Below are 24,890 nucleotides of genomic sequence, written 5' to 3'. Positions count from 1 at the left end.
TAAAGCGATGGTGGGACTGAAGCACCAAGCAGTTAGTGACTGCACAGCTGTAGCTGTTGGCACAGAAGCATCCACTAGAGATTGTTCTTTAATCTCTGTTGTTTATTTAATGGGAGATGGTATACTGACAATGGTTTGCCTGTCTAGCAGGCTATATAAACTCAGTGAGATGGAAGTACTTCCTTTGTAGAACACATTCTCTGGATATAAAACTTCTGCTTTGTGGCTCACACAAACTGAGGAATTACTTTGCAGTTGTTTAATACTTTGAGGGATGGCCTTTAATACTTAGCTTCTGATAAACAGTGGGAGTTACAATTCAACAGATAAAACGCTGACGAAATTTTACTTATATTTTCCTTAGAATTCAGTGGACATGCAGAATAATGGATTACAGCTACATAGTTTAATTCAGAACATTCAGAAGGAAGTGGAAATTGCATTAATGGATACATAGATCTTTAATTTCATTGCATTTTGGATTGTTACTATGGTATATTGTTACTTGTGAGATAACTCTGAAGATAGGCTCAGAGTTTAGATCAAAATCCAGTGAAGTCCATGGTTCTCCACATTTTGTACTCTGAGCTTTTTTTGTCTTTGAGGTTATAATTGTTCAGAGTGCTACTATGTCTAGTAGTCTAGATTATTACTCTGTTTTTCTACATTTCTTTATTTAACATGCATTCATGATACTATCTAGTAAATTCAGGATGTGTATTGGGCATTGCAGAATACTTTTTTTTTTGTATCTTGTTTTACTAATGGTTAAAATCTATAAAATGCTGCATGGTTTTCTTGCTTTATTTCTCAATGCATGTAGATTTTTAATAACATGGTTCACAGAAACCAGTTTCTGTTCTGCTTTTTCTGAATTGAAAAGTCAAGTAGACTTTTTTTTTTTTGGTCATTTATCTGCTGGAATTTCCGTTTTTAAGAGCAGTGGTTATTTTTAGCAACAAGTAATCATAACTGCTCAAAAATCTTCTTGAGAACTGTTAGAATGATATTCTACTTCATTAGTGTTGCAGGTTAAGTTTTCCTAACATAGATGTACATGCTTAAAAGCTCTACTGCCCAGGCAGTTATGGTAGACATGCAAATTTTTCTGTCTTCTTTCAGTGCTTCTCCTGATATCCTGTGCTTTTTTTGTGACCCTGAATAGAACCCTGTTCTCCTGGAATGCACAGGCAAAGTCCTCAGCCACTTTATCAGCTGTTCTTATCTAATTGCTTGATTTTCAGTTCAAGTATCTTTCCTTCCTTTAAGTAACCAGTTTTGGCAGCCAGGTGACAGCTCTCTTAAAACTTAAGGTTTAAGTGTTGCTTACTTAGTAACGTTTAGAGAAAACCAATGCAAATTCCTTGTTGGTCTTGTAACTTCCATTATTCTTTAAGCCTTACTATTCTTTGTAGGTTACAATAATATTCCTGGTTTTGGCAAGGGCACAGTTTTAATACTTGTGTAAAAATTGATATGTTAACTGGGTTATGTATTAAAAAAAAAAAAAAAAGGGGGGGGGGGGATTTATAAATAGTATCACAGAGAATGACATCAGAAGCTGAAGATTAAATGCATCACTAGAAGATCTTGCTTCTTGTTTTTGGCATAAAGAAGCATAGTTTATGCCTAAAATGTAAGAGGGACATTAAAATGTTTAATTGTTTTCCTAGGCTTGAATTATAATGTACAGGTCATGTACAGTATAGGTCATTTTAGTATATTTTCAGAAAATCATTTGGTGCCTGTGTAGTACATAGTACATTTATGACAATATAATTATGACATTTATGACAATATAATTACGTTTTCACATATGCATTGCATTAAAAGTAGGCAACCCAGAGTTGAAATACCATGGTTAAAGAACACTATAGCTGGTGTGGATGATTTTTCAAAGCGATTGCTAATTCTTCTAAATGTAATTTGTGCCCCAGCTTTGAATAGCCATGATGAGACTATGGCTCTGTTTTACTGTTTGCAAATAATGAGATTAGTGCATACAAAGGATCTTCATTATGCATAAAATAAGGGTTCACCTTTACATTCTCTGCTCAGAGATTTGGAGTAAATCTGTTATAGAGAAATGTAGTTGATTGTGCTTTTCACAGGATTTCTTGTTAAAATTCTGTTGCAGAGTCACTTGTTTGTGTGCTCAGTTTGAAGCTGTGTTACAGCACGGTCTGAGGAGGAGCCGAGGATTAGCATTAACAGCAGCAGCGATCAAACAGGCAGCAGGTTTCTCCAGTAAAACTGAAACAGGTAATTCATTAATCATAACCGTTCAATTTTTTTAAAAATATGTTAAGCGCAAGTGATAAGATTTCTAATGGAAGTTTTGAGCAGTGAACCAAGTTGTCAGCTGTTGGTGGAATACTTGGAATCTTGTTAAGCAGTGAAAATGGTTATTGCTCTTTTAATCCAGTGGTTAACTTTCATACTGAGCTTCTGTAGGAGTTTTGGTACTTGAAAATGTTTATTTCCTACAGTTCCATCATGAATAATATCACTGACAAATATATTTTGACATCTGTTAGGAATGAACGTTGTGTAATTGTGTTGTTTATATTCCAGTGGTTTCATTTTTAACCTTATCTTACTCTGTTCTTTAACTGCCATTTTCTGTAGCATCAGATATGCTTAATCCATAAGTATTAATGTCATTTTAAAAGCAAAACTTATATTGTTTTTATTGGGTGGACAGCCAAGACATTTTTTTAATTACTTTTTACGTATTTTGAAAAAGTGATACCTTTATTTTTGTTCTTTCACTTTGAATCTCAGCTTGTGTGCTTTATCAAAAGTATGTGCAGGTGTTCATTAGTTTCGTGGTGAAGTTTAACATACAGCACATCTTTTATCTTCTCCTAACCAGTATGCACATCTTAAAATGAAGCGTTTCTTTTTGGCTTTCAAAACATGTAACACAGTGTGGTGTTTTTTCTTTTTTTAATATTCTATGATATTGGAATTGTTAAAATGCTTTGATCTCCAACCATAACTTCCCATTCCACCACACAATTGCATATAATAATGTTTATGTTAACACTTTATGTGTAGGTTGATATATTGGTGCTCTTAAATTGCCGTAACAAGGGGCTTGTTTCCAGCTGATGATAGGGGGAAATGTTGTTCTTGTGTGCTGACTTTCCTGCTGATCGGTTAGATCCTCCAGACTTTGCTTTCTTGGGGAGTTGAAAAAGCTATGCTTTTAGAGAAGTCTGGAAGTCTCTTTTACTTAGTAATGGGCAGACTAAATGAACAAATAAAAAAAAGAATCATCTGTTTACATAAGCTTTGCAGATTTTCAGCTCTCCTGAATGCTTTTATTCTCCTTGTGAGTGTTTGTAATTGGGGATTAGGTACTCTGTGGTGCCATTCATTCTCCAGGTAGTTTTCATTCTATTTTATCACTTTAATGGGTAGCGATTTAGTTGTCTGTTCTTTTCTTTTCCTCTGGCTTGTAGGTGATAGTCTTATGCTTTGATGTAGAGAATGCTCACCTGTGTTATGCTTTCTATGATTTATGCAAATGATGCATCTTTTAATTTTATGCATTCTGTATAACCCTGCTGTTTTTCTCATCTGTTTGTAACATAAAGGGTGTATGACATCTTTGGTCTCGTCTTTTGAGATGTTAGTCATCAGATGTACAAAGATGCATCTCTGCTACTTGGGAACTTAACAATTTAGCTACATGGCTGTCCTCTGTCTTATTTGGGAGCTTGTCAGTGATGTGGAGGAAGAGGAGAAAGTCAGGGAAGTTATTTATGGTTGGGGAAAGGAAAAGGAAGGAAACATTCCTTAAGCTTCTTAAGGAGTAAAAAGAATGTATTGAAGTTGAAGAACAAAATCAGGGCTGCTATGTAGCAATCAAACTGAATGCTGTACAGTGACTAAAACGAGGAGCCTTTTACTTCATTACTTTATTTATTACTTTACACAGGGAGATTACAGCGCTCCACTGCATTTATCTTTGCAAGTTAGAGTATTTCTTTTCTGAAATTAGTTGCAAGGTACCTCCGTATTTTTATCGCTTTCGGACAAATTATTTTGGTATGATTTATATCAGTTTCTGTCTAACATAGTCACAAGTGTCATTTTTTTCTTTAACATTGTGCAATACTGCTGTTTAGGCTGTATATTCAGCCTTTGACAGTTGAAAAGCAAAATTATCCGGCAGTGTTTTTTATTTGAAATTTACAGGTAGCTCATAACAAACCTCTCTTCCAAGAGGTTTAAAAACGTGGGGTACTCACTTCACATCTAAGATCTTCAGTTTTTTTTACTTATTTGAAAATTAAAGTTTTAATTAGAAACTTCAGTTGTAGTTGATTGAACCTATCACTTAAGTCTTGCTTAAAAATTTTTTTTAAATACATATTCAAGTAAACAACAACAAAATTCTTAATAGCAGTCTGATTCGGTATCATTTTATGGCATAGGCAAGAGAGACATATGCAACTTCTTCTCGTATATTAAGCAAAATAAACAACAAACAATAAAACCACATTCTCTCTCATTTGTAACAAGATGAGAGTCTCTTCATTTAACTTCAGTAAAGATTATGTGAGAATGAATATTGTAGCTGATTTCATTTAATGATACTCTCACTTAAAAGTGAAAGAGTTAATATTTCCAATTATAGCAAATGTCTCTACCATGAGATACTTATGAGAAATATGTAACAATTGACAGAATAGACATAAAAATGCACAATGGCTGCACAGTTTTCTTTACTTTTTTTTCCTCTTGTTTTCTTTTCTTTGCATAAGAAGGCAGCAAGCATGTGTTCTGAACTGATCTCTATGCTGTCTATGCTCTAAACTTGAGACATAACTAGTGGTTCACGATGATTAATGATGCAATATGGGGTATTGTAGTTATTGGAACTGCAATACTGTTAAAATTACATTAACTGTTTTCACAAAATGATTAATATTTGTGTATTGCATAACCAGGGTTTGCCTATGGTACAGTTGTCCAAACTGTATATTACTGAAATTAAAATAAATCTTAACTTCTAAATAATAATATGTATTGAATTATTTGTTATGAAAATTAACATTGACAGTTAGGACTTGGATTTTTCATTTAATTTTACTCTCAAAGAAAGTAACTTATTGTCTGAAAATGTCCCTTAGATCACTATTTTTAGTAAGTATATCATGGAGGGACTTAGGGTACAGAATGCCTCCACTTAATTTCTGTCAGATAGATCTTGATTAAAAAACTGATGATAATCCAAATTTTGAAGCTTGTCAAAATCCTTGATATTTGTAAATAATCAAAAATACCAGGAAACACTGAGTCTCATGCTAAGCACATGGGTAATGTACTTACTTCCTCTATTCCAGTATTATTTTCACTTCCTTCTTCAGTGTTGTTTTGACTTTTAGCAACACAGACAAAAATTTTATTGGTTGTAGGAAACAAATAATTAAATCATTGTTATCTTGATACAAATCTGGCATTTTAAGAACTGTTTTATTTTTTTTTTTTAGATAAACACACACTTTATCTTTGAGATGCAGATCAAATAAGTTGAAGTCGAAGAGGTAGAACATAGAATATTTGCATGCTCTTGTATATTCTGCGGACTTCCTTATTGTTTGCATGTTAATCTGTCTGTAAGGTCCTACAGTTTGCATCCCATGTCCTGGGCAACCTGCCCAGGGGCAGGGCCAGATGACATCCAGAGGTCCCTTCCAACCTCAGCAATTCTGTGATTGTCAGTTCTGTGGTTCCCTTGCTTCACACATTTTCCTCATTTAAAACAGCTCTGGGTTGTTCTTGCATGGGTGTCAATCCTCACTGGCAAAACTTCAAGTAAATGAGTCTAACCTGTTTGTTTAGGTTTATAAAATTACAGTGTAAATTTTGCTAATCTCATAGCTTTCTGTGGAGACTAATAAACAGAACTGTCCCCCAAATCTGCAGGTTTCTTCAGAAGTCATAACCTGTAGTGAAAACCTCTTCAAAACCTGATTGCATGTTCTTTATTTAGTGTATAGAAAGAGAAACATCATGGAAGGCCTTTTCTTAAAACTGTAACTTCAGTAAAAAGGTTTAGAGAAGGGATAAATGAGTGGAGGTTTTTATGCTGCCTAAATTGAGGTTATGATCAGAGGCCAGCATAATATTTGAGGTGATAGTGCACCATTCGCTCCTACAACAGAATTATTTTCCCTCTTTTATAATTTATTTTATTTTTTTTTTAGAAAATAGTGAAGACTTCCATTAAACCGTCAAAAGGAGTGTCTGCATATTTTCCTCAACAGATTGATGTTCTGAACTTTGAGGAATGCTTAGTTTTCTCAGTTTTTTTCTTCTTAAAAACCTGTCTTCCTTAAATTCAGTCTCTTAAAATGTTGCAAACTAGCTTTCAAATCAAAAAATAGCTTTCAAACTCTTCTCGTTATTTGAACAATTCTATTTATAACAAATCAAAGCCACATAAACATACTCGTTAATATTGTTTTTGAGGTACTTGCAAGAAGTATGTATTTGATGCAATATTAAGGTCTATTGATTGCAAACCTATACCATGTAATAATGATTCAACTGGTGAATTATCTGATGTTTGGTTCTTCTTTCCCCCCTAAGAAAATGGTAAGAGGTCAATTGGGATAAGTATGTCCTTAAATTGTGTTCTTACTCAGTTAAGAAACAGGAATACCTGAAATACTAGGTGTTCTATTGTGTGTGTACAATTGCTGATGTGGATTTTTGTTACCTGCAATTGAGAAATCGCAAGGAAAGTATCTTAGTGGAAAGGGGTATTGTTGCCTTTTCACTTTAACACTTGACTTTGTCACTTGCATGTCTACAAATTCTGGAGCTTCCCATTCCTTTGGACCTTGCTTCTATCATTTCATAATAGACAGCAAAATAGCATTTTAGAGCATTTTTTTTTTTCATTGCATAGTATATTTACAGCTGAACCTGTGAACCTGTTTTATGAATGATATACTAGCTTAAATACACTTGAAAATTTGAATTTGGTTTCAAGATGTAAGATAGAATCCTTTGATGTGTTTGGCTTCTTTAGTGAAGTAAAAAGTTCGAAGTGCTTAAGTAGCCTAAGTTCTGTAGAAATAAATAACCTATTTAACTGAGAAGTTATACCAAGATGGTAAATGATTCACCTTTTGTACAAGTTATATACCATTTTCTTGTTTTATAAAATTACATGATAGGAGATGATTTACTGTGTGTAACAATGTTGGTTCTGAAATTATATGTAATGAAACTCACAAAATAAATTTTGATAGAAGAAAGTAAAATAGGTAAAAGAGCTAAGATGGATTTTTTTTTTTTTTTTCTCCCCAGAGCCAGTGTTTTGGTACTATGTGAAAGAAGTTCTGAATAAACACGAACTGCAACGCTTTTACTCTCTGAAGACAATTACTACAGATATTGGCAGAGGCCGGGCTTGGTTGCGCTGTGCACTGAATGAACATTCCCTGGAAAGATATGTTCATATGCTGCTTGCAGACAAGAATCGACTTAGGTACTGTATTCGATGTCATTGTAATGCTGGAAATGTGCATGTTTTGACAAATGAAATATGGAGATTTAAAAAACAAAAAACAAAAACAACAAAAAACAGCCAAACAAAACCCCCAAATACAGCTGTCATAATATACCATATTAACTGTTGTGCTAGTGATGCACATGTTTATTGTGTTCATTTTTGAAATTTTGACAGCCATTGAGATACGGTGTCTTGTGCCTATGTCAACACGTAACCTGAAACTGGCTTCATGCTTACATGTGAGAATATATTTTCCTATTCTCATATTAATTTCCATTCTCCTTCCTGACACTCTTCCCTACTCTTCCAACAGTTTTCCACCCTGAGACCTGAATAGCTTAATGAGAGGGGCTTTGAAATAGCCCCTCCCCCTCTAATAAAATAACGTATTATTGCAGCCTTGATCTTATCAATTCCACAGTAGTTGTTTGTTGCCTGTTTGGAGGTGCTGACCCTGTAATTTTGAAGCTCCACCGGTCAAGCAATATGTAGCTGGTGCTGCAGGTTACTTGGAAGTGGTTTTGTATGTATTTGCGAGCCTTCTTGTTTACAGAGTTACTGTGAGAATAATTTACTGTGTATTGTGAATTCGGAAGGTATTTTCGATGTGCAAAATGCACTTAGATTCATTCATGCTTCTTTTCTCATACGTGTTCAGATCATTTTCTTTTTGGAAATCTGTGATATTTATTCTCAATAATTGTTGAGTTTGAGCCAGCCCAGTAAATTCAGCAGGAAGTCACTCTTTCCATTTGCATCAACTAATGGATATAATAGCAGAGCTGAGTTCTTTAGTGCCTTTCAGTCTGTCCCAATTCTCTGCAGCCTTCTTGCAAGACAGATTTTGGTATGAAATCAAATAAATATATGAACCAAAAAAAATATCTGAAAACTGTTCTGAGAGATTAGTGATTTGGATTGCTAAGTCACTACTTACTACTCTGATGCTTGTACCAGTATTTGTAATATATCAAGATTGTCAGCACTCTGAGTGTTGTACACGAACTCTTATTTGCTACAAAAGTGTATTCTAGAATATTTAAGGTTTAAATGTTATCAAAATTCAAGTGGGAGTTGCAGAATCACTTTATATCCTGAACTCTTACCTGGTTTGGAAACTTCTAAATGAACCTGTCTTGTTTAATACAGGTTGAGGTCTTTCTTGCTGTCTGTTTCTATGTTTAGTTAACTGAATGCTGATAGCAAAAATACAGCATCATGCTACTAAAAAGAGCTAGATTTAGAACAAGTAACTTGATGCATTCATAGTGAACTTAAGCATTTCTTACGCAATTGTGTAAATGGTCTATATATTTCAGGGCTTCAGGGAGTTATGGTAATATATTTGATCTGTTGGGTGTGCCCATGCTTATTTTTCAGAGTTCCCATGTTTTAGAAGTGGAACATACGTTAATATCAGACTGCATATTCTTTGCTTTTTTCCTTTCAAATTTTAGTGTCTTCTATGAAGACTGGTCTTTTATGATGGATGAAGAACGTTCTAGTATGATCCCTACAATGGCAGCGGGTAAGACCTCTTATATGCTACTATTCTGGGAAAACTATTTCATTCTGAAGTGTTATTTCTGTTCATGGTTGTAAGGTGCTTCTCTCACCTTTATGTGGAGAATGTGCATCAGATGCACATTCAGGGGTCAAGGTATTATGCTAGTTTGTTATGAACTTTTAAAACACTGAATCTGACTTTTCTACTGTTCAGAAGTCTTCCAGGCAAATTTTCTGACCCTTCATCTGTAATAATAACTCCCCACCCCCTTCCCACCTCCCAAAACTGTCTCAATTAAAAAAAAAAAAAAAAAAGGGGGGGGTTGTTCCTGAGCATAAAAGAACAAGGATAGACTTTTCTTAGTAAGGCCCAGATTCTAGGTAAATAAATGGGAGTAGAGTAAGAGTTAAGAACTGGCTACAAATAGCTTACTTCTATGGAGTTAATATATCACAGAAGTGATATATTGTTACTGTGTACATCCACTTCCCAGATACACGATCACGTGCTTCCTTCCGCAAGATACCATTCACAGGAGGTTTTTTATAGAGTATAGGAGCCAACAAATAACAAAGCTGCAGTGAAACTGATTTAAATATGAGCTTATAAATACACCAGCTCAGCTGCACATTAAGTATGCAAAAAGTACTGTGAGCAGCCATCAAGATAAATTCAGAAGTGATTGCATGAGCTTGAATAGTATCAAACAAAGAATGAATGGTACAGGGAAGGGTAAGAATTCAGGCTCAGAGGAATGTAGGTAAATTTTTGGGAAAAATATTTTACATGTCAGAGCTTTGTTACGTGCTTAAGTTTTATTTTTGTAACTTTTGCATGAAGTATATAGTGGGGTTTTGATCTTATTTTTTCCTTTATCTAAAGGTCTGAACTCCATTCTTTTTGCCATCAACATTGATAATAAGGATTTAAATGGACAGAGCAAATGTACACCCACAGTGTCTGATCTGTTAAAGGAATCAACGCAAAATGTAACCTCATTATTGAAAGAATCCACTCAGGGTGTTAGCAGCCTTCTCAGAGAGATAACTGCATCCTCTGCTGTCTCCATCCTAATAAAACCTGATCAAGACACTGACCCACTTCCTGTTCTCTCAAAGAATGTAAATGCTGGTAAGCATTTTTGCAGTGTTAGAATCATTCAAAAACTTTCAAAATGTTAATGTGTGTTTAAATATTTTTTTCAATTAAATTTAATATACTAGTGACCTGAATTTTAATTTCTTAATCATAAGATTATGCCTCGCAGTTTCTGATGTAATGATTTCTTTTTTTCTTTTTTGATATGATTACATTTGGCACTTTATCAGCCATATATCTGTCGTTATATACTGGATTAAAAATTTAAATTGCTGTCTTCAAACACCACCCATGTTTAGAGTCTGAATTCCTATATGAAACAGATAATTACCACAAATGAAAATCTACTCTTTTTTTTTTTTAATTTTTTTTAATGTATTTTTTTTTTTTAAACAAAACAAGCAAAAACTCAAAACATCAAAACATGTTCAAATGCTTTTGTGTTGCAACCAGCTTGTAGGGTATAGTCAATAACATGAATCCAAAGTCTTAATGTCCTGTAATTTGAAATTAATCAGGTAAAATGTGATATTTATTCTACATTTTCAGTTGCAAAAATAACAAAGGAATATTTTACCATCTTTATTTCCAGAAGTAGAGCTGAGAAGATGCTTTGCTTTGTAAAGTTACAAAACTGCAGAAAGACTCTTGGATTTATGTATTTTTCATTTAAAAAGCAAAGTTTGAATTTAGGCTTTAAATAGTTTTGGTTATGATAAAAAGAAAAAATGTGAATGCTATCTGGTAGGAATAGATGTTGAGATAAAATCTATTTTTTTATTGGCATTTAAAATTTTGTCTTTAAAATGGCATTCAAAATAAGCTTGAAGTAAAGCTTTGGTTTAGTGTTTTAAATGAGATTAAAGTAGATGATATTTAACTTGGGATAACTTTTTAAGTATAGAGTAGGCTTTCAAGATGAAATAACTGACATGCTGCACATGTCTACAACACAATGCATGTTATTTGTCTAGGTCATGCACATACAGTACATGCACTGTAAAACTTGCAATAAATTTTCCATTGAGAAAGTTGGTGTATTCAAATGAAATTATGTGCTGAATATAAAGTTAAATGTTTACATTAAAGTCAATGTTCTTTGCTGGAATTCTGTTTGCATTAAGAATGGATTTTAACTTCTTGCTCTTAAAAGTATGTTAATCACTGTTGTGGATATATAACAGTGGGACTTTGCTTAAAACAGTTTAGTCACAGTGTTGTGTGGATGAATAAATTTCTGATGTTTCTAGGGGTGCTTCAAACTTGCAAGATCATTTATTCTCACTGATTATGATGTGCACATGAGGCTAGCTAATCACTGAAAAATGACCGTCACATCTTAGATATTATGTAGTCAGGATTTCATTGTATTTCAAAAGCAGGAACTAATTAGCTGAGAGAAGGAGCAAGATTTTTTCTTTCTTTCTTTCTGAAAACTAACTGCTCTATTTCTAGAATGTAGACAAAACTGTCTTTACTTGATTACAAGTTTTTTTTTTATTTTCTTGAAATTGTTGGATGTTTTATCTGTTGTGTAGACATTCCTTGCAATATACACTAGCTATAATCCATGTGAGAAGGTGACGGAAAGGCTAACTTTGTCTCTTAAATTTTATTTTATAAGTTTGAACTTTTTTTCCACTTTCAATTGAATACTGTTATTAATGCACATCTGAACTAACTTTTAAAATCTGAATTATATAAAGCATATAAACCTTTAAGTACCATCTTTATTTTATAAGCTAACATGTATGGAAAGATAATGAATGGCATCAAGGATCTAATTGTCTTTTTTTTTCTTAGCTCATTTAGTTCATGAGTTCTGTTAGGAAAAATTACAAATGTATTATATTATTTTTCTTTTTTTAAAATATCAAAATCTTTATGTTGCTTCTAGATTTGAAATCTAAAAAGGATCGCAAAAAGAAGAAGAGAGTGACAAATATAATCTCATTTGATGAAGAGGAAGATGAACAAAATGTGGGGGATGCCACAAAACCTCTGGTTACAGGAGAAAGTTCAGAGGAGAATTTAGATAAATCTTCAGTTTTTATATTACCCTCATCTGAAACCAGTCTTGGAAAAAGTTTGAACGGGAATGAAAGTAACCATTCATGGAAAAGCAATTCAGTGTTCATGAATGGAGAATATGAATACCAGAAACTAGACGTGAAGAGTATTGATGATGAAGATGCAGACGAAGATGAGCTATATGGAAAAACACTAGGAAATAAAGGCACAGAAAATGAAATTGAACCTTCAGAAAAGTAAGTAATTGAAGGAACAAGTGATAATTTTTTCATGCTTTTTTTTTCCTCTTTATGTCTCTTTTTTTCAGGGGTACTGGCTAATTTGTGTAACTAACAGAAATCCCTGCACTTAGGGTTTTCTTTATTCATTCTTTGTTTGGACCACTTGGACTAGTTTGGGGATATTTTGCATCTAAATTCCACTTAAAAAAAACAATATTGAGATTTCAGATGTTCTCCATGAGGTTCTCAGATGTTTAAATTCTTGCGTGATATAGCCAAGCTATAATTCTTACTTTTTATGCTACTCGCTTATTTTTGGTATGATACCAACTTCAGTTTGGCTTAACAGTAAACCCACATATTATTAAACAGAGACTGCCAGTATTCAGTGTAGACATTAACCAAGACAAAAACATAAAACCGATGGTTTGGAATGATCTTATCGTAGAATCATGGAATTGTAGAATGGTTTGTATTGGAAGGGCCCTTAAGGATTATCTAGTCCCTGTCCATGGCAGGAGGTTGGAACATCTACTTCCCAAGCAGACCACCTTGCTAAAAGCCCCATCTAGCCTGGCCTTGAACACTGCCAGGGATGGGGCATCCACTGGGCAGCCTGGACCTTGCCACCCTCATAGGGAAAAATTTATTCCTAATGTCTAATCTAAATCTCCCCTTTCTTAGTTTAAAACCATCACCCCTTGTCCTTGTCTTATCGCTACACTCTCTCATAAAGAGTCCTTCCACATCATTCCTGTGGGCCTGCTTTAAGTACTGGAAGGCTACTATTAGGAATTTATGTACATCTTTGTCGATTTATGTACATCCAAACCAAAAAGTTGGCAGGCAGATTGAAATAAAGGTTTTTCTTGCAATGATACTTCCAAAAGAAATGTGAGTGTTGTGAAAATTAATGCTGACTGTTTATATAGGTTTTATTTTCTTAATCTAGGCCTCATGAAATAGTCACATGCAACTCTCAGATATGCAGTTGGAGTCCTCTGCAGGTCCTGAATGATGACTCAGATGTTCTATTTCCTGTCAGTGCTGTTGGCTCTTACTCCCAGACTGGTAAGTATTTTAATTCTATCTCATGCCAACAGAATTTGTAAGAAAACTTCTAACATGGGACAGTGACAAATAGTATGGGATTATAAGGATTTAACAAGATACCATACAGCTGGGACAGGATCTTTGAATACATTTTTTTTCTAGATAGGAGACAAAGTTATTTGAGTAGTCTTATATTTAGCTCATATCTAAGCTGTTTAATTGAAGAGGATTTACCCATATCAAAACAGACCAGAATTTTGTTGTGATTAAGCTGTGGTCTTGTATGTATAGTATTTTACTAATGATTTGGATGGTTGACTAGAAAGTATCCTTATCCAATTTCTAGGGACAACTAAGCTGGAAGAAGCTGAAGTGTTTTTGATAATTTGAATTTAAATTAATCTTGACAGATTGGAGAAACGATTAAATATTGGATGTAGTTCAATAGAAGCTGTTATCTGTGTATATACAGGGTAAGGAATGATTGGCTAGGAAATACTTCTTTGGAAAACGATATGGGAGATATAGTGGGATACAAGCTGATAGTAAGTTATCAGTTCTGTGCTTCTACAATAAAAGCACATTTCATACTGAGATGCGTAAATGGAAGTATCACTTGTAAGTTTATGCTCATTTGGCTCAGCTGCAATATTATATGTAGTTTGGGGTACCGCACTTGAACAGTGATGAGGACCATTTAGAGATCTTGACGAAAGCAATGAGAATGGTCAAAGGTATAGAAAAGAAGGTCCAATATCTGTATTGGTAACAAAACAAAAGAATTCCCCCTCAAAAATCTTGAAGTTAATATTTTGCTAGCTGTTTATAAAGCATTGCTTTTATAAAACTTGGGGTGTGTGTTCTCCTTTCAGTGACTATTAATAACTTCTCAGTGGCATTCAAATAATCTATTGTAGTGGTAAAATATTTCATGCTTTTTGCATATATATTATTTATGCTGGGAGTTTGAACAGACTGTTAACTGAGTGGCTGTGAAAAAGAAATTCACTTCTGTAAGTAAGATGATAACATGATTCGTACAATAATGCTGTACTGCCCTCTGCTGTATTTTAACATTTGTACCTCTTACGAAATTTGAGTGGCTAATATAAAGTACAACCCATTTTCTTCTAGCTTTCCCAGTAACTGGCAGGCTCATTATTATTATGATAAGATTGCTGCTAAAGCATAGTGAGCTTTTATAAAATACAGAGTTTAACCCAGTGTTTTACTTCAAAGGTCTTACACAGATAACTAACAAGATATGTATCTATTTCAAATATATTACAACATAGTGTTGTATGCTTATATGAGTTTTCAATTTTAGTCTGCTGCTGTGCTTCAAGGATGTGTCAGGGCATATCATATCTCCATGTACCTAGAGATGAGAGAGCCTGAATCAAAAGTCAGGTGCCTGGAAGAAAACTGGAATATACAGATCTATATTGAGCTTCAGTAAACTCTACAGCTTAAAAAATGAACTTTCTTCTCCATAGCCATCCTGACATAACTCTAATTCCCATCAACTTCTTTCCTGCTTCTTAAATTCTATGGAATATTTTTTTAGCTCATAATTTCAGGTTTGTTTTAGGGTAACTTTGTAACCCTTACATACTGATACCAGAAAATGTAAATGATTCTTTTTTTTTCTTTTCTTAATATGTTCACAGAAGGTAGGTGGTGTTGTTTTTCCTTTTACCTGACCCACTATTACAGTGGGCCCAGTGATGTGTATATTTTGATGCTGACAATTGTGGATGTGTGGACAGATGTATATTATCCATGCTTTTCTGAAAAGTATCTGATTCCTGGTATTTGGTTCACAGCCCTATGTACTAAATGTATACATAATAAGTCAGAGAAAAGCTATGGTGCTCTGTTGGGAGTGTATAAAGGACTGGTGCCTTTGCAAGGTTTCGGATATTGGGGACTAACCACAGATTTATTTCCTGCAAGTCACAAAACAGATTTGTAATGAGTATCAGATGCCATGTTAATTAAACTCCTCGGGCTTGCAAAAATAACTTCAATAAGAAGTCTCTTCATAGATTTACAACATCGCTGTCAATGTTAAATGTCAATGTCTAAACTATAAAAAGAAGTTTTGCAATAATTTTTTGCTAAACTGATGGCTATGTTACAGTCCTGCTGGCATTCAGTGTGAAAGTACAGAAGCCAGCTTTGGAGAAAGCTTTTAAACACTTACAATTCTTTAGTAAAGGTAAGTATTGCTTTATTTAAGTACTGTTAATTGAAGACGCTTATGCATGTGCATTCTACTTTAGATAACCTGGAGAACGGAGAGAGGCATGAAAGTGGTGTTCATGCAGTAGAACTGATTCCAAGAAGATCTGATCATCCTTACAGGTACATGTCAAATATGTTTTAAAATAAAAAAAGCAAAAAAACGCTTTCCACCTATAGCTGCTAGTTTAGTATTGTTGCCTAACAAATAGCTACTCAGTATTGGAAAACAAACCATTATCAGGCTACTCTTGGAAATTTTTGGAAAGACAAATGCAAAAGCCTACACTTCCCTATTTTTATAGTTTTAATATATTGTACTTTTCCTGGTCATTTTCAAGAAGTCACGTAGTTATGTCAACTTGAATTGATTAGCAAGCATAGCCTCCAGGTTTTGGAAATAGCTTTTATGTTGTTGTTTATTAACCATACTCTCCATGGTCTGTTGATTTGAACCTTTTTTGTGTGTATTGAAAAATCAGATAAAACGGATACATTAAAGGTTAATTAAACAGAAGTTGGTTGAATATGAGTTGTTTTCTGTGTATGATTACATGCATTAAATAGATGACGAGACTTCTAGTTTCTTTTTGCTTCAGTTTTGAATTCAGGTTTTTGTCTTCATTAATTGATGACATTGTACTTTTATGACTAGACTGGAAGTCAATCCTGCAGCTCAAGTGAATACTTTAAGCAATATGTTGCCTTCAGCCACTGTGCCAGAATCCATGACAATTAGTAAGTACTTCCTTGATGTATCTAGATTAATGGAATTAACTTTTGAAGTCCTTCATTTCTACTCTTATTTCGAGGAGATCTATTTAGAGAGGCATGCAGCACTTCATTTCTGATGTGCTGGTCACATTAGAAATGATTCTGAATTGGCTGATAACAGGTTATGGTTCATTGCAGCTTGTATGACATGAGCCTCTTTTTCCACAGAACTGCTATAAATATTCTTATACTAGTTGTGGCCTCAGTATTTAAATTAATGGTAATGATTTAATTTGTTTAACATCATTCAATTTCTGCACGTTCTAAAAATGTTAATGGCTTGTTCTGATGTGATCTTAATTATTTGTCCTGCTTTTTAATGCCAGGAGAGCAAAGAAAAAAAACCCAAGAACTCTACTCAGTCTATGGTTTTAATAGGGAAAATCTGTTCCAAACGTAAATGTGGCCTTTCATGAACAAAAACTTTATTTAAGATTAAGGTGGAAGACTTATTTTCATTAGTGTTAAGGGTTGAACTGGACAGAATAAAATGGCCTTTGCTGTAGGAGAGAGATCAGTAGTACTGTCTGTTTATTTATTCCATCTTCCATCCTTTTCTTTACATAAACTTGCAGAAAGAAAACTTAATACTTATACTGGCTTACTTATTTGCATAGCTGGACAGTTTGGCTTTTTCTCTCTGTACAGAAAGTTCTGTAACTGAGCTGGTCTATGTGGCTTTGTTCCTATAGCTCTAGGGTGTGCATCTTTTTTTTTTTTTTTTAAACATAAATATGTACAAATCTTAAATGATAACATTTGGGAATACAGAAGTGATGAGACAAGATTCATTTGAGAAAGTGATTTATGAAATCATCAAAATGAATGAACACTATGGTATTCTAACCCTGTGTTCTATTTTCATGTTCAAATGGTATCTGGTTGATGTGTTAAAAGTAAGCCATGAATTTTTGCTGGATTCTGATTCAGGCTCTAGTAAATATCTGCTGAGTGAGCCTTACAAAGCTGAAAAATCCTTTCCTACAAAGTGCTTTATAAAGTGAAAATCTAGTTTGAGACTTTGAAGTGACAGTTGAAGATGTAGATGAAGTTACTGTTGAAAGCACTGTGGTGCTTTTGGTCACTGGGTGTTTTCTGTCCATGGTGTTACTATAGTCTAATCCTTTTGTACTTACGCTTTAGCTTTGTTTTTCAGTCGTAGAATTTTAATGGCAAATGTCCTATTTTTATTGCACTTCATTTTATTGTTTCATAGGTACCAGCAGGGGCCACAGTTGGTCTCTTTCAGTTGCTCAGTGCACATGTGTAGTTAGGACAGCTATAAAACAAAGTAAACCTTGGGATTTTCAATTGTTAATACTTAGCAGTTTCTAAATGAAATGAACCACAATATCAGAAGAAACATAATCATTAGCTTTCCATTTCAGACAAGGTTTTGAGGAAACACATAAGCTATGAAGCCAGTAGAACCATTGGTAAATAATTACTATAATGAAAATTCAGCTGGCTATACTTTTAAGTTAATATCTTTATAATAGCTGATCCTAGATACATTAAATAAAAATCATTTTTTTCAAGTTTGTTTTTACAGATCGTAGATTCTCTATACAGTAAGAATTCAGTGCTATGATGAACCCAGACACTGAAGCTCTTTTTCTATATTGCAATTACCAGAAGAATTATTAAATGGTGAGGCTTATAGCTTGGTTGCATGGCAACTAATTCTAACACATCAGGAAAGAAAAATGTAATGCAATAGCGTAGAGAGAAAAACTTTGAGGTCTCCAGTGGTTGTGGATTTTTGTGCTGTTCAATTGTGAAGACAAAGCTTGAAAAGAGTTTTTTTCTGAATCTGTTCTTCCCCTTCTTCCTTTCCATTTTGTTTGTATAGTGCTAACTTTTTTTTTTTTTTTTTTTTTTTTTTTTTTAAAGTTAGGACAATTTGTTTTCCACAGTAGAAGGCCCAAAGTATATTGTCTATTTTATTTCCTACTAAAATTTGCCGTATTAATAGTGACATGACAGGCTAATATTTAGAGGATTTTGGAGCAGTAAAGCCTTAATAGCCAATGTTCATGCAAGCGGCTTTGGTAGCATGTCTTGAAAGGTCAGACTTCTTATTTAAGATGTAACTAGTCTGCTGAAGGTTTTATTTTGTCTCAGAAGATACCCGTGTAAATTTGCATCCAGGAAAATAAAAAAAATCATTTCTGTAGACTGCTCCCAGCCCTCCCTGGTATTCTATCTGCAGGATTGCAGAGGAGTGCTGCATGACCTTGTGTACACTGAGAGATGATTTCACTTACAGCTTATTCTTCATAACAGGTGATTGCAACTCATATTTATCCAATCTTTCTTTGGTTAAATAGCTCAAGAGTTGTGAAGCTTAAGAATTTTCTGGAGATTGCTGGGAAATTGACAGGTGCTCCATAAAGCGTGTCACTTTTAAAACCTATTTCATGCTCTGGATGTGAATTTATGAAAGCTGTTTAGAAGTTAGATTATTCAAGTAGTATGCAAGTGAATTAAAAACATTTTAAAACAAATATTTACTTTATTACTAACTAGGCACTACAGATTAATTTCAATAATAGAAGTTAATTATTGGAATTTTAAAATGTGAGATTTAATATGAAAAATCTAATAAGCACATTCTTGGAATTTCATGTTATCTTTTTTACTGCTAAAGAAAGAATTGGTTTAGAGTTTTTGGTTTGTACCTGGGAGTCTTTTTTTTTTTTTTTTTTTTTTTTTTGAGGTGGTTTTGTGAAAATAGCTGTTGAGATTACATAATTTGAAAGACTTGCTGAGTTATTTTATATCTGTCTTTATGAAACACTGATTATCACTTGGATTTTAGATATGTTGGTGCTAATGCTGCTTCTTATGAAAGTAGTGTATCTCTTTCTGTTAATATTACTTTACAGAGCGTAAATGACTATATCAAGCTCAAAGCAGTTCAGAAGTAGGACATAAACTCTGACATCAAACAGTTGTCTGAAGCGGTTACACTTGGCTATCTTCCCACTGCTTTATTAAAAGAAAAAAGGGGAGGGTGGGGAAAAGAGGGAGAAAGATTGAGGCTGCAGGTGGAAGTCAGAAATTTGTGGTTGCTGGTACAACCTTCAAGTTGGTGTGTATCATCCTGATTCCCTCTCCACCCCATCCCCAGTTCCTTCTTCTAACCCCCACACTGAGTAAAATATAAGTGCTGGAAAAACATTATAATCATAAACTGATCTGAGGCAAGCATAACACACAAACAAGAGTAATGAACTGTGGATGTTCTGGCAGATTTGAGGTCAACTTGCTGCAGTGCATGATGCTGGATTTACTTTGTTGTGTTCAGCTGACTGCTCTCACATACGGCAAAAAATTTAGAGAAGCACAGGTGAGAGTAGGAAATGGCAATTTTAAAGTTTTGAATGTTAGGCTTGAATTAGGATAGGATATGTCCTTTTAATTCACTTCGGTTATATCAAAATATCATGAATTTGGAAAAAAAATGTTGTGAACAATGTTTCTCTTCTTTTTTTTTTTTTTAACTTGGTAATCTATATTTATTTAGCACTAGTAAATACTAAAGTAAGCACAGGCTGTGCAAGCCTTCCTAGAACCTTGGCTGTCCAGCCCAGTCCAGCCGTCTATGCTGATGCTTCCTTCCACACCTCCACTGCTGTTGGAGTTGGACAAAATTAAGGAGAAATACTGAGTATGAGTGTTTGCTTTTGTGGTCCTAAATTAAGCACTGATTCGCTTAATTCCCATTCCTATACATTATCATGAAATTGGTAGTGTCTGCTTTGTTATATCTTTAACAATACTGCAAAATCTATGATTTTCGGGAAAAAAAAATCAAATATAAATAAGAGTATTTTAACTTTTATTTCAAGAGACTTTTTGCTCTTTTTTTTTTTTTTTTTTTTTTTTTTTTTTTTTTTTTTTTACCAAAATACAGTCTTTATGAGAATCTTGCTTACATGATCTGCTCACGTTGTGTGTGTTGCAGAGAGAAGTGAGAGAAGATGCAATAAGGGAAAGAAGATCAAGTTAGTAGGCAAGTTAAGGTTACAGTTTTAATAGGCAGGTAGAATTGGAAAAGTGGAGACAACTTAAAATCTGTCAGTTAAATGTTAATAACTCAGTACACATTTAAACAGACAGGATGTATACCACCAATTATTGTAGAGTAGTGACCCCAGTGTTAGTACAGTCAGCCCTACAATAACTTGTTTGAGTGGCAATGGCTTTAATTTATTGAGAAGCAGAGAAATAATAGCAGCTTACTCAGACTGTCGCATTACCATATTTTAGTGACCCTCTTGAAATATTTAAAAAGTGTTGGCTTAATGCTTTCTTGAGGAGGATTCTGAATTCAACATAATAGTTAGAGATTGTTACTTTATTGTCGTGTTACTGTAGTGAAAGCTTACTGTGAATGTTTTTTGCTTGTACTATACACTTGTATAAGGCTTGAACAATTCTTGGATTGTTCTGTTTTCCTCATCCTTTAAACAAATTTTTACTCTTCACGTTGACAGAATGTGGTCCATTTTCATAACACTATGTATTAGTGGTGGTTACATATCATAACATTACATATTAGGACTATTAGAATCCACCAATTTTCTACAGGTGCCAAAACAAAAATAAAAACTCCAATTTTTCCAAGCTGCCCATAAAGTGGCAGTGTCTCATCATGACCAAAAGAATACTAATAAAATAATACCTAAGTCTCAGAATACAGTCTTTTTTTCCCTCCAAAATAACTACTAGTAAGTAAGAAGCTATTACAGACTCTTCTGAAAAACAGTCATGAAAATACTGGAGGATAGTCTATTTGGTAGTATCAAATCTTTTCGCTCTAAGATTTTTTTTTTTTCTCCCTACAATTGCTCCGTAAATTGCAGTGGTTGCCTGGTCAGAACTCTATTCTTGCAAAAAGGATGTTCTGCCCTGTACTCCTCATCCTTAATGGCTAAAAAGGTGTTCTGTTCTGCCCTGCCTGCTTTCTGCTGTGTGCCTTTTGCCAGCAGCAGTACTGAACTTGCCACTAAGATCACTTGGCAACTCTTTGTCTGAAAAGTAGCCCAGCAGAAAAATGTGATTTTGAGCTGGATCAGTTCCTGCGAGGACACTGTATACAAACACTGGTGCCAGCACAGGGATGGCAGTAGGAGTGATGGGTGAAGAAGCATGCTAGAACATTCTTCATGCTGAGAGCACTGCCTTAGGAAATCTGATTAAGTACTTAATGTAATCGCAGCTTTGGTTTTGAATGCTAGTAATATTATTGACGGAGAAAGCAGAAACCTCAATTTTTTTTTTTTAAGTTAGTGTTTAATACCCACAAATTTTACTTTGGCTTCTCTACAAGATTTGGAATCTTTCTTTAGGTTGGCTGTATAGAGAACTCATAAAGATGCTAAGTTACTGTACAAAAATAATTGTTCTTTCTGTGCTGAATTAATGGAGTGCAAAGTCCCTCGACCTACTGAAATGTTTCTTGCTAATGCCAGCTACTTCTCAAGCTGTAATGTGGAATGGGTGGAAAAATAATTGTCTAATTTCTCCATGGCCAAAGAAGCAGAAATTGTTTGAAAAGAATCCACCATGAGCAAATAGGATTGGCAGATTTCAAGTGATAACAGAACCCTGCAGAATCCTGCAAGGGGGAATTAACCAGCAGATTAGCAATGCCAGATTTGAATTGGATTTGAATTGTGGTGTCTGCACTGACTGATACACTCGATTGATGTAGTATAAACTTTTACATTTTGTCCTTTACTAGGAGTTTGACAGACTTAATCTGGTCCACAGTACAATGTTAAATCTTTTTTTTTTTTTTTTTTTTTTTATGGGCAAAAACTCCTGTCACTGTAGAAAAATATGAACGAAGTTATGGGTAAGCCAGTGAATTTAATCTAGGGAGAGAAGAAAGTTGTCCAGTGGCTTTGCTTGCTCGCAGAAATTAAGTAATACCAGTTCCATTAATACGGTTTCAGTAAAAGCTCAGAAAATTCGCTGACATCTGCTTTGAATACTTGCAGAACACAGTCATCTGATTTATTGTATTTATAAACAGGAACAGTTTGTTTAACTGTTAGGGGAATGTTATAATGTATTTTGTCCCTGCAGAAGGTCTCTAAAATTATTGATAAACCTGTGTGAAATTGTTAATCAAACTTTCAAAAAAAAAAAAAAAAAAGATTAGTTTAGGGCACATGTCCATTCAGATGTTTGCAGATAAGCCATTCAAATCTTTGAAGATGTGCTTCATGTATTTCATGAATTTGTGCAATATCTGGAAGTTGAAATCTGTTTTAGATTAGGTGATTAATTCCTAATATTTTTCAGTAAATTTATAGTAAATAGTAATAGTACAGCTGTACAGTTGCATGGTAAAAACTTCATAATAGCTGCAGGACTCCAGGTGCATGGCTTCGAGTTGACACTTCTCTGTACAGCACAGAAAAGCTACTCTAAAAAAAGCTAACCCTAAAGAAGGCAAGGAAGTACTGACTTGTGTACAGGCAGAAGATCCTTAACTTATCCCCTCACTGAAACTGCAAATCTCCCTTGAAATGGTAGTGCTGCTGAAGATGGCATTTCTTACAAGTTCAAAGAAAATGTCAATTATTATTATTATTATTATTTTTTTTTTTAGTTCTAGATGTAATGATGTGATGAGGTATTTTTGAAGGTATTTGTAAGAAATAAAAAGTTTTTTGTAGGTAATAGCAGAATTCAGAAAGCCTGTTGTCTCTAAAACAGTAGACTGAGATTGAGTTGAATCAATCTCTCTTCTCTGGTCTCACAGTAATACTGTCCTGCATGTCCTGCATCAGGTTTTATAGCAAGGAAAACACTAGCAAAGATATATAGCAAGGAAACATTTGAAAATGGTACACAAGTAACAATATATTTCACTAATATATTTCCAGTGAAAAGGTGCATTGTATCCTAAGATGCCCCATGTGGCTGTGATTAAAAATAAATCAGTTGTAGCTGTAGACAGACATTTACAGTGTTTGCATTAAAGCCAAATACAGGCTAGGTTAGTTTGATCAGTACTTCTGGTACGATGTTTAAATAATACAATTTTTGAAAGATTGCTCAAGTTGGTGATGAGATGAAGAGAATTGTTAGGTGCTTTGCTGAGTAGCAAATGACCTTGACATCATGTTAAGTGTGTTGCTTAATTAATGACACTGTGTATGTGACTTAGATCTGAAATGAACAAAAATATAAATGGAAATTAACCTTTTTTGTCTTTAGATGAACTTCGTCAAGCTATTGTGGCCATGATGAACAGAAAGGATGAACTGGAAGAACAGAATAGGTAGTTTTCTTTTTTCTTGTCAAGAGGCAGTATATAATTTCAAAAACCTGTTATCATTTGATTTCTTTAATACCAGCTGTCCTTTGTATAAAGGACAAAGGACATAATCTTTTTGTCATCCTCCTGATATATATATATCTATATAAATATATATATAGATATATTTGTAAAAGGTATGCTTAGTAGTTTAATATTCAACTGTGGATACTGACAAGTAGTGTTTACAGGTCTACTTTTTCCTTCGACTTCAAATCACATATAGCCATTTGTCTTTGGGAGGTTTCACAAGTTGTAGTTTTTTCAAAACCAAAACTTACAGCCAAAAGATTCCTACTATCTCTTAAGGCAGCTTTCTGAAAAAGTGAAAGTTTGTCCTGATTTGTTTATGCAAATATTCAGAAAGTTTCGTTTTTCCCCTTTCTCGTGCAGAAATGATGTAGGACCGCCAACAATGTTACACTGGAAGTGGCTGTCATTTGTGAATGTCCTCATGTTTACCTTGGACAAAAAAATGATGTAAAAAATGTCATTCATTTAAAATGCCATCAAACCTACTTTTTTTTTTTTAGTATATTGGAACACGTGACAAGACAAATGAAAATATATTTGAGATGTACTATTGCTACTCTATAGAAAAACTTTTTTGGTAATTTATGCTTTTAAAAGAAATGAAGTTTTTTTTTTTTTTTTTCATGTCGAGACTACCAACTGATCCCATTTTGCTGCCTCTTCTCCACACTGACGTAGTTGGTAGTTATTGTTTCATTCAGCTTCTTTTTTTTTTTTTTTTTTTTTTTTTTTTGGTGGGGTGGCGTGTTTATGTCATTCTGCTGACCTTTGGTATCTCATCAAAGGTGTTACACAAAGATATATCACAGTACGCTCAGTAGAGGCAAGAGTCCTACCTGTCCCCTGCTCTGGCTAATAAACATGTTGCTTATAGATTCTTTCTGAGAAGTAGGAGCTTGCACTCCTACTTCTGCATGGAGATGAGATTATAAGCTACTTTCTATGATGGGAAATTCTTTTTGTGTGGTGGTGTAGTAGATACTGTAATAGGTTGTGCTTTGGCCATGCTGACAAGATTAATACAAATTAATAGCAAGCACTTGCAACTGATTT

General features: G+C 34.1%; 1 protein-coding gene across 1 annotated transcript in view; it reads left to right on the top strand.

Annotated features, from left to right (window-relative positions):
* The window catches only part of SNX29 (sorting nexin 29), a 134,757-nt gene that overhangs the window by 7,752 nt on the left and 102,115 nt on the right, over nt 1–24,890 (top strand). The window contains exons 4-12 of the mRNA XM_084295801.1: nt 2,138–2,262; nt 7,333–7,513; nt 8,995–9,065; nt 9,927–10,175; nt 12,040–12,409; nt 13,347–13,465; nt 15,733–15,814; nt 16,347–16,429; nt 23,705–23,768. Coding sequence (XP_084151927.1) covers nt 2,138–2,262; nt 7,333–7,513; nt 8,995–9,065; nt 9,927–10,175; nt 12,040–12,409; nt 13,347–13,465; nt 15,733–15,814; nt 16,347–16,429; nt 23,705–23,768 — 1,344 coding nt within the window. The remainder of the gene's footprint in view (nt 1–2,137; nt 2,263–7,332; nt 7,514–8,994; nt 9,066–9,926; nt 10,176–12,039; nt 12,410–13,346; nt 13,466–15,732; nt 15,815–16,346; nt 16,430–23,704; nt 23,769–24,890) is intronic.

Source organism: Netta rufina (assembly GCF_964035555.1).
Source record: "Netta rufina genome assembly, chromosome: 15".
Lineage (NCBI taxonomy): Eukaryota > Metazoa > Chordata > Aves > Anseriformes > Anatidae > Netta > Netta rufina.
Note: the sequence above shows the minus strand (reverse complement) of the source record. Positions and strands in the feature narration are given on the sequence as shown.